This window comes from Danio rerio, chromosome 17 (assembly GCF_049306965.1).
Source record: "Danio rerio strain Tuebingen ecotype United States chromosome 17, GRCz12tu, whole genome shotgun sequence".
Taxonomy (NCBI): domain Eukaryota; kingdom Metazoa; phylum Chordata; class Actinopteri; order Cypriniformes; family Danionidae; genus Danio; species Danio rerio.
The window spans coordinates 950001-960000 of NC_133192.1; the positions used below are offsets into that span (position 1 = coordinate 950001).

Consider the following 10000-nt stretch of genomic DNA (forward strand, 5'->3'; position numbering starts at 1 on the left):
CAAGGTACAGTGGAGGACTGTGGCCATGCAATACCAGAGATATACACATATACACATATATCTATGATCGGGAGTTTTCCTGGATGTTAGTATGCAATTTTTTTTTTTTCTAATTACGAAAATTATAATTTGACATCACTTTTCTACATTGATGGATCAGTGACCGCACGGGCATTCCTGACAAAAAGCTTGTGTTTGTGTGTACAGAAATGTACTATTCACCCTCCCTGTTAAATCTGATCTAATCATGTCCTGAAACACACCTCCTCTCCTGCTTTCACTTCTCATACTGACGGAGGGAGCGATTCGCTTGTGAATGAATCTCCGTTATGAACGACTCGTTCACTAGCCGACAATAACACAAGTTTCTGGCAGCGCAGCGTCTCGTTGTCATATTTCTTTTGCATTGTTTGCTGATTTTATTCAACAAAACTAGCATAAGCCGAGTGTTTAGTGCGAGTTGGAGCTGCTTTGCCGTATGGTGAATGCAGTAAGTGACTGTTATCATCAATAACGTGACCTGATTAGCACAAAAGTTCAGAACATACAAAAACAGAAAAAAACTTAAGAATACCTATGAAATGTTCTGCCTTTGTGCTTTGTTTTCTTTGTTTGCTCGTTACTACACCCGTAGACAGCGCTAAAGTCCCGCATCTTCACGTAATAACACTGTCCTGACTAGTGCGGTTGAATGTCATTTGTCCTGGGAGCACTGTACCAATGTGGCGGCGCTATTGACACATGCTCAGGGTCCCTATGCGATATCTAGTGCATATATCTATGACTGCTAGTTATGCGGTGAACAATTCATCTGTGCGGGTCATTAAGACAAATAAAACAGTTTGTCTTTATAATCTAAAAGTGAAATCTGTAAGATGCAATTCTCAGATTTGGTCTGTCTGGGGTATTGGGCGTGGCTAACACACTTAACCACGCCCCTCCAGCTGTCAGTTTTGACATCAAACAGAAATGCTGAGGGGGAGGAGTCTGTTAGATTGTAGTAACTCTCCCCAAACCTTTCCCCATCTTTCTGAATGACATGCCTACTTTATGCCTGCCAATCAGCTCGCAGTAGGAAAAAAAAGCCACGCCCACTATTTACTCATTTGACATTCTGCTTTATAGGAACTGCAGCACAATATAAAAACAGTCACAGCTTTTGGTTCATGTGGACTTTAAAACAAAGTTCTTTAGATGTTAGTGCCACTATGTTAGTCATGAGGATATCTATAATCTAATGTGTCCAAAATTCACATTTAGGAGATATAAACCTGATGTAAACATGTCAACTTTGCAGTTTGTCTCCTCCGTCTAAATCAGGGGTGTCCAAACTTTTTGGGCCGAGGGCCAGATGCAAAAAAAAAAAAAAAAAAAGTTGTCCCGGGCCAAATTTTACATACATCACACAGACACGCATATATGTATATATATATATATGTGTGTGTGTGTGTATGTGTGTGTGTATGTGTGTGTGTGTGTGTGTGTATTATGGAATTATTTTAATTATTTCAACTGTGTTTCTGACAAATTAAACATACACATTTCCCGCTGACCTCTGTGAAGAAATATTCTTTCCCCCAACGTGACTGAAATTTCCTGCACTCACTGTTGATTTTCCTTTATCTTGGTTGTGCTTTCATGGCTCGCCAAAACGTGATTATCAATTATGTTTCCTTCAGTTTGTTCGGTTCGTTTTACTAATTGAAGGCATGTAATAGCGACACCCGGTGGTTATTTATTGAATTACGTTCATTTTTGTATAGCGGGCCAGATTCTATTAATATTTTTAAAAAGCCTCGCGGGCCGCCACAAAACTGATTGCGGGCCGCAGATGGCCTGCGGGCCGTAGTTTGGACACCCCTGGTGTAAATGAATCATACTTCAGTTTCTCATCAAATCTTCTGACCAATCAAATGCTCTCTAGTGTCTGACATGCACCGCCCACTTCTTCTCAGTGGCTTTTAATCTGATGCACTTGCACTCAACCACTCTCATTGGCAGAGCTGTGAGAGAAACAACACGCTATTGGTTGCTTTAAAGAAAAGGGAGGAGTTTGTGCGTGTGTGTGTGTGTGTAATGCTCCAATTCACAAGGGGCATCAGCCTCAACACTTGCACAGGGCGTGTCTAAAGTTGGGTCTGACGCGATCATCATAACAGCGTCAATCAATGAAACGAGTCCACAGCCTGCTACTGTCTGAGCGTATTTGCATAAAGCAATCTGATTGGCTGACGCTTCTGTTGGCGCTTGAAAAGTTGAGAAATTCCCAACTTCTGGAGCGTACAACACCACTTAAGCAGCGCCGATGGACCCACAATTCAGTTCGACAATGCTTGACGTCCCCCATACAAAGTGACGCCCTGTGTGAATGGGCCGTAAGACTTGCATAGCCAAAGCTCAGACTGACGGCTGGAGGTCAGGGAGCTTTGGCGCTTTGAAGGGGCAAGGACCGCCCACTATGTCATATAACTGACAGGTTAAACAACCAATAACATTTCATTTTGTGCTGTACCATGTTTTTGTGTGTGATATTGCATCTTTCATTCACGAATGTTTTTAAAAGTTTACAACAACGATGCATAAATATTATAAATGATCTCTCGGCAAGACAAATGGTGAATCAGCAGGACGCACGTTTAGACGTCGTTCATTCATTGGTTATTTTGGTGACGCATTTCTACATGAAGATCAGGCAGACTGAGATGACATTTAAACAATGCACAAGAGTTAATGAGCATATAAATTACATTATTTTATGCTGTATTGTTCTGTTTTCATGGTAATGCCCTGTATTTGATATTCATCTGCTTTATTTGCAAATAAGAAAATCAATAAAAAGTTAAAATCATAAAAAAAGAGAAAAGAAAAGGTAGAACATTCGAACAATGCACAAGAGTTAACAAACAAAAAAGACACAAGATCCTCAAACAATTGAAGTCAGAGTTATTCGCCCTCCTGTGAATTTCTTTGTCAAATATTTCCTAAATGATGTTTCTCAGATTCAGGAGTTGCTCACAGTTTTTCCTCTAATATTTGTTCTTCTTGCAGTTTTTAATAGTTTTAAACTCATTTTAAGGTCAATAGTATTATCCTCTTCAGCAATATTAGTTTTTATTGTCTCCAGAACAAACCCCTGTTATACAATGACTTGCCTAATTACCCTAACTTTACCCTAATTACCCTAGTGAAGCCTTTACATGCCACTTTAAGCTGAACACTAGTGTCTTGAATAGGGATGTAACGGTATCAGAATTTCACGGTATGATAATACCTCGGTATGAATGGCACGGTACGGTATTTATTGAGTAATTTACAGGAAAAACAAAACTAATGAAAAGACTCGAAAAAAGTGCCAAAAGTGTTTATTTACCTCAGCACTGAACATATCAATGACATACAAATCAGCATCTATCTGTAAGCTTCCAAACAGGAACTTCAATCTTTCAATTTTAATAACAAAAAACTATTAAACCATATAAAAAATAAAGTTTCAGTTTAGTATTGTTGAAAACTCATCACATTCAACATTTAATCACTCACTCAGTCAGATAGAGATGGGTTTTATAAGGAAAATGATCATATAACTATAATCTGGTGAAAGCTGGGATCTGGGCATGTCCCCTGCAGCAGAATAAACCCTCTCATTTGGGACTGAGGTTTCTGGGACAGAGAGATATGATTTAGCCAAGGTTGACAGCAGTGGGTAACGCTGTGTATTGTCTTTCCACCACTTGAGAGGACAAGTCATGAGTGAGATAGAGGTCTCTTTACGGTACAAGTCAATGTCTGCATCAATCTGAACAGTGTGCTGTGTTCTGCAGTCCCCATCACTGTTATTAGTCGTATTCCCAGACTTATATTTCACCACAGTCTGGCAGCGCCTGCATTCTGTTTTTGTCTTTGTCTGTCACCTTTTCTCCTTTCTCGTATCTTTTTAGAAAGAAACCGAAATGCTTCCACACATCCGATTTAAAACCCGCTTTAGGTTCGATCATTTCCAGCTCTTTTTCTTCCCCGCTACTAGCAGCACACTCCATTTCTGCATTACTGGATCTGTAGCGACAACAGGCCGCAAAGGATGATGGCCACGCATGGGCTGATGGGAATTGTAGTTCCCGCTACCTCCCGTTCACTTCATTCGCCTGAGCAAACTTTTCTCAGAAATATAGATTTATTGAGTCATGCGCCGACACTAATATTGAAAACAATTACTATTGCGGTATGACGGTATTTACAATATTGCTACATCCCTAGTCTTGAAGAATATCTAGTCTAATATTATTTACTGTCATCATGACAAAGAGAAAATAAATCAGTTATTAGAGATGAGTTATTAAAACTAGTATGATGTGCTGAAAAAATCTACCCTCCGTTAAACAGAAAATGGGGGAAAAATATTCAGGAGGGCGGATAATTCAGACTTCAGCTGTATGTGGAGTAAAACTCACGCAGCAGGTCGGAGCCGAACTGGTGTTCAGTGATGTGCTGGAAGAGTGCGGTCAGGATGGGCAGCAGAGCCACGGTGGTGTAGTTAATATTCTGCGAAACGCCCTTCATCTGACTGCGGGAATGAGTGAATTTGCCCAGCTTCAGGTTCTCCAGTGTCTTCTCCAGATCCTCTGCTGCGTTCTCGAAGAACGTCCTCAGACCCGCTTTCACCAGCTCTGAGCCGGACTTCATCACCGTCCTGGAAAACACCAAACATCACTAATACACCACACTATCACCTGATACTAATAGCTTAGAGGAACGTCTGCGTGAAAGATTCAGCTGCAAGTTTTTATTTCAGCCAATCAGCACTAAGGGGGCGTGTCTACCAATTAAATTGGAGATATAAAAGGGGCCGGGTCTGTTGAGTTATGGGAATGTTTATTTTGGGGCTTTCAAATATCAACAACCAGAAGTTGATGCCAACTTTTATTTCAGACAAACGGCCGGCTTAGTAATTATAGTGGAGATATAAAAAGGGGCGGGGTCTATGGATTATGTGTGTGTTTGTTTAGTTGCTTTCAAGTATCAACAACCGGAAGCTGCTGCAGACTTTTGTTTCAGCCAATCAGCAGAAAGACGGTGTGTCTAGTGATTGTAGTAGCAATATAAAAAGAGGCAGTGTCTGTTGAGTTGTGGGTCTGTTTGTTTATATGCTTTCAAATGTCAACAAACTGAAGTTGCAGCAGACTTTTATTTCAGCCAATCAGCAGCAAGGGGGTGTGTCTATTAATTAAACTGGAGATATAAAAAGGGGCGGGTCTACGAATTATAGGTGTGTTTGTTTTAGTGCTTTCTAATATCAACAACCGGAAGTTGCTGCAGGCTTTTGTCTCAGTCAATCAGCAGTAAGGGGGTGTGTCTATTAAGTTAGAGTCGCAAAAGGGGCGCGGTCTGCTGAGTTATGGGCATGCTTGTTTTAGTGCTTTCAAATATCACCAACCAGAAGCTGATGCAGACTTTAATTTCAGCTAATCAGCAGTATGGATGTGCGTCTAGTAATTATAGCAAGAAAACAAAAAGGGGCGGGGTCTGCTGAGTTATGGGCGTGTTTATTTGAGTGTTTTCAAAGATCAACAACCAAAAGTTGATGTAGTCTTTTATTTTAGCCAATCAGCAGTAAGGAGGGCGTGTCAAGTAGTCGCAGTGGAAATATAAAAAGGGGCGGGGTCTGCTGAGTTATTAGCATGTTTGTTTTGGTGCTTTTAAATATCAACAGGAAGTTTCTGCAGACTTTTATTTCAGCCAATCGGCAGTAAGGGGATGTGTCTACTAATTAAAGTGGAGATAGAAAAAGGGGCGGGGTCTGCTGAGTCATGGGTGACTTCAATTTGGTGCTTTTAAATGTCAACAACAAAAAGTTGCTACAGACTTGCATTTCAGCCAATCAGCAGTAAGGGGTGTGTCTAGTAATTATAGTGGACATACAAAAAAGGGCGGAGTCTGTTGAGTAATGGGTTTGTTTGTTTTTGAGCTTTCAAATATCGACAACCAGAAGTTGCTGCAGAATATTATTTTAGCCAATCAGCAGTGAGGGGGCGTGTCTAGTAATTATAGCAAGAATATAAATAGGGGCGGGGTCTGCTGAGTTATGAGGATGCTTGTTTTACTGCTTTTAGGTTTCACCAACCGGAAGTTGATCCAGGTTTTTATTTTAGCCAATCAGCACTAAAGGGGCGTGTCTAGTAATTATAGTGGAGTTATACAATAGGGGCAGGGTCTGTTGAGTTATGGGCGTGTTTGTTTTAGTGCTTTCAAAGATCAACAACCGAAAGTTAATGTAGTCTTTTATTTTAGCCAATCAGCAGTAAGGAGGGTGTGTCAAGTAGTCACACTGGAGATATAAAAAGGGGCGGGGTCTGCCGAGTTATTAGCATGTTTGTTTTGGTGCTTTCAAATATCAACAACTGGAAGTTTCTGCAGACTTTTATTTCAGCCAATCAGCAGTAAGGGGGTGTGTCTACTCATTAAAGTGCAGATATAACAAGGGGCAGGGTCTGCTGATTTATGGGCGTGTTCAATTTGGTGCTTTTAAATGTCAACAACAAAAAGTTGCTGCAGACTTTGATTTCAGCCAATTAGCAGTAAGGGGTGTGTCTAGTTATTATAGTAGAGATATAAAAGGGGCCAATCAGCAGTAAGGGGGTGTGTCTAGTAATTATAGTGAAGATATAAAAAGGGGCCAATCAGCAGTAAGGGGGTGTGTCTAGTAATTATAGTGAAGATATAAAAAGGGGCGGGGTCTGTTGAGTTATGGATGTTTGATTTAATGCTTTCAAATATCAACCGGACGTTACTGCCGACTTTTATTTCAGCCTATCAGCAGCCAGGGGGCGTGTCTAGTAGTCACAATGGAGATAAAAAAGGAGCGCGTCTGTTGAGTTATGGGCGTGTTTAGGGCGCAGTTGCTGCAGACTTTTATTTCAGTATGTTGACTAGTGTGTGTGTGTGTGTGTTTGTGTGTTTGTAATTGTGCGTGTTGTACCTGGTGTCAAGTGTGTGTGCGAGGATGTGCAGACAGCTGACCATGGTGGTGGAGTCACTTCCTGCAAACACACACACAATAATAAACCTCCGAACACACACACACACACACACACACACACACACACTGCAGTGCTGCAGCAGATCCAGCAAGAGCAGAAAAGAGAGACGGATCTTACCAAACAGAGAGATGCGGTGCCGCACCAGAGCTGCCAGCTTACAAAACAGACTAGAAAAGAGCAGAGGAAACACACACACACACACACACACACACAGGAGGAGAGAAGGGCTGAAACTGGTCTGGAAGGAAGAACACACTGAAGCCTCCCTTCCACTGCACACGACAAGCGACAGACCGGAAGTCATTCATTTCCCATGGAGAGGTAGTCCGGGAGCTGCGTGGAGTTCTGATCATCTCCGTATGCGGAAAATTCTGATCCGAATTGAGCTGCGGATCCGTTAAAATATTTGAACTCCTGCGACTAGACCGTATGCGACCTGCCGACCGGATGTGATGTATTCCAGTGTTGTTCAAGCAGGTCCGTGTGCGCTCGAGATGAGAAATAGGAGTTTATTTGGTTATTTTTTAAATCAGAAAAAGTCTATATTAACTAAAACATTTCTATTCATAAATGTAAGTAATAAAGTAATAAAAATATGTTTGATGTCGTCTCCACATTCCCTCCAATATTCTTAGCGGTCTGAGTTTCTAGCAATTATTCATTCATTCAACCACAGAGAATGGCTTATGCACTCCTTTATTTCGGACACTGCGAGAACAGCTTCTCTCCCATGGTGCACATCAGAACTGAAAATTCTGCCACAAGGGGGCGTATTCTGATAGTCGTGTCCAAATGTTGTGTGCAGTGAAAAGGCGGCTTGAAGCAGAAACAGATGAACCCGACAGCAGAGATCAGACTGTGTGTGAAAGAGTCAGAAAGAGGAGATCTGCTGAGTGTGTGTGTGTGTGTGTGTGTGTTGCTGGAGCGCTGCTAATTCGAGTAACTATAATAGACTGCACGATAGACCAGAACAAAGCCGGTCTAAAGTCCAGCGCAGAGCGCGTTAGTTGTGCGCCTCACTTACACACTGCTGAATACACACAAGATGTAGAGCAACACGCAAATATCTTTACACATGAAAAATAGTTAAAGGATTAAATTATAAAACATATTATTTTCTACATAAATATAAAAACAATACTTTCATGCCTTCCTCATCTGGATGAGGAGATCCCCCATTGTGTAAAGCGCTTTGAGTGCCCAGAAAAGCGCTATATAAATGTAACGAATTATTATTATTATTATTATTATTATTATTATATTGAGGAGGCTCATCTCTCATGATGAGATATAGTTTGTTCTGGAGACTATCAAAAAATAGCTTAAAGGGGCTAATAATATTGAGCTTAAAATGGTGTTTAAAACATTAAAAACTGCTTTTATTCTAGCCGAAATAAAACAACTAAGACTTTCTCCAGAAGAACAAAAATTATCAGACACACTGTGAACATTTCCTTGCTCTGTTCAACATCATTTGTGAAATATTTTAAAAAAGAAAAAAAAACTGAAAGGGGGCGAATAATCCTGACTTCAACTGTATATATATATATATATATATATATATATATATATATATATATATAAATAAATATTGTGTATATTATTACCGCACTAACTGTAATGTTGTGATGTATTGCGCAGCCCTAGTGAGCAGGTGTAAACAGATGCTCATTTGCATAAACACACACCTGGTGACCATCTCCTTCTCTTTGTTCGAGGCGTATCCGCTGCTGCTCAGGTTCTTGGTGGGAGACGACAGGAAGTAGAGCGAGTGGTTCTTGAAGTACTGATCGATGAGCGGCAGCAGCACCTACAGCACAAACAGCAGCATTAACACTCACTATTACACCAACCTGGCCTGCGTTTCAGCATCACTGTGTATCTAGGCTATTAATTAATACTATTAAACACACATCCCTGTCTGTGTCTCACACACACTCAGCAAACCTTAGCAAAGAACTTGATCTCCTGCTCGTGTGGGGATCGATCGTTCTTCCCGCTGCTCGCCATCGCCTCTGAAAGCAGAAAACACTGACGGATTACTGCTGAACACTCACAGAATCACCTGTGCATCAGAAAACAGTGTGTGCGCATGTGTGTGTGTGTGTGTGTACCGAGGTGTGCGATGAACTCCTGTGCAGAGTCCACATATTTCAGCAGCTTCTTCAGGAACTTGAAGGCGAAGCGTTTCTCCATGGAGGACGAGTCCTGCTCCATATCCTTCAGGCCCCTGCGGAGAGAGACTTACACATAATAAAGAGCAGGACAGAGCCATAACCCAACCATAACTCAACCCAACACTAACCCAACCATAACCCAACCCAACCCAACACTAACCCAACCATCATAACCATAACCCAACCCAACACTAACCCAACCATAACCATAACTCAATCATAACCATAACCCAACCATAACCATAGCCCAACCATAACCCTAACCCAACCATAACCCTAACCCAACCCAACACTAACACAACAATAACCATAACCATAACCATAACCCTAACCCAACCCAACACTAACCCAACCATAACCATAACCCAACCATAACCCTAACCCAACCCAACACTAACACAACAATAACCATAACCATAACCATAACCATAACCCAACCCAACACTAACACAACAATAACCATAACCATAACTATAACCCAACCCAACAATAACCCAACCATAACCATAGCCCAACCCAACCATAACCATAACTCAACCTAACACTAACCCAACTATAACTATAACTCAATCATAACCATAACCCAACCCAACACTAACACAACCATAACCATAACCCAACCCAACACTAACCCAACCATAACCATAACCCAACCCAACCATAACCCAATCCAACACTAACACAACAATAACCATAACCATAACCATAACCCAACCCAACCATAACCCAACACTAACCCAACCATAACCATAACCCAACCATAACCCTAACCCAACCCAACACTAACAC

The 10000-nt window shown here is 41.2% G+C and overlaps 1 protein-coding gene across 11 annotated transcripts in view; it reads right to left on the reverse strand.

The window, feature by feature from the left end:
* The window catches only part of LOC101884734 (ryanodine receptor 3-like), a 275348-nt gene that overhangs the window by 74237 nt on the left and 191111 nt on the right, over window positions 1-10000 (reverse strand). For all 11 annotated transcript variants that reach the window (XR_012393129.1, XR_012393127.1, XR_012393126.1 and 8 more), the window contains 6 exons: window positions 9149-9264; window positions 8982-9049; window positions 8723-8844; window positions 7152-7201; window positions 6974-7034; window positions 4449-4687 (listed from right to left, as the gene is read on the reverse strand). Coding sequence is in view for 7 of the 11 variants with exons in the window: in XM_073927942.1 (XP_073784043.1) it covers window positions 4449-4687; window positions 6974-7034; window positions 7152-7201; window positions 8723-8844; window positions 8982-9049; window positions 9149-9264 (656 nt within the window). In the remaining 4 variants the exon portion in view is untranslated. The remainder of the gene's footprint in view (window positions 1-4448; window positions 4688-6973; window positions 7035-7151; window positions 7202-8722; window positions 8845-8981; window positions 9050-9148; window positions 9265-10000) is intronic.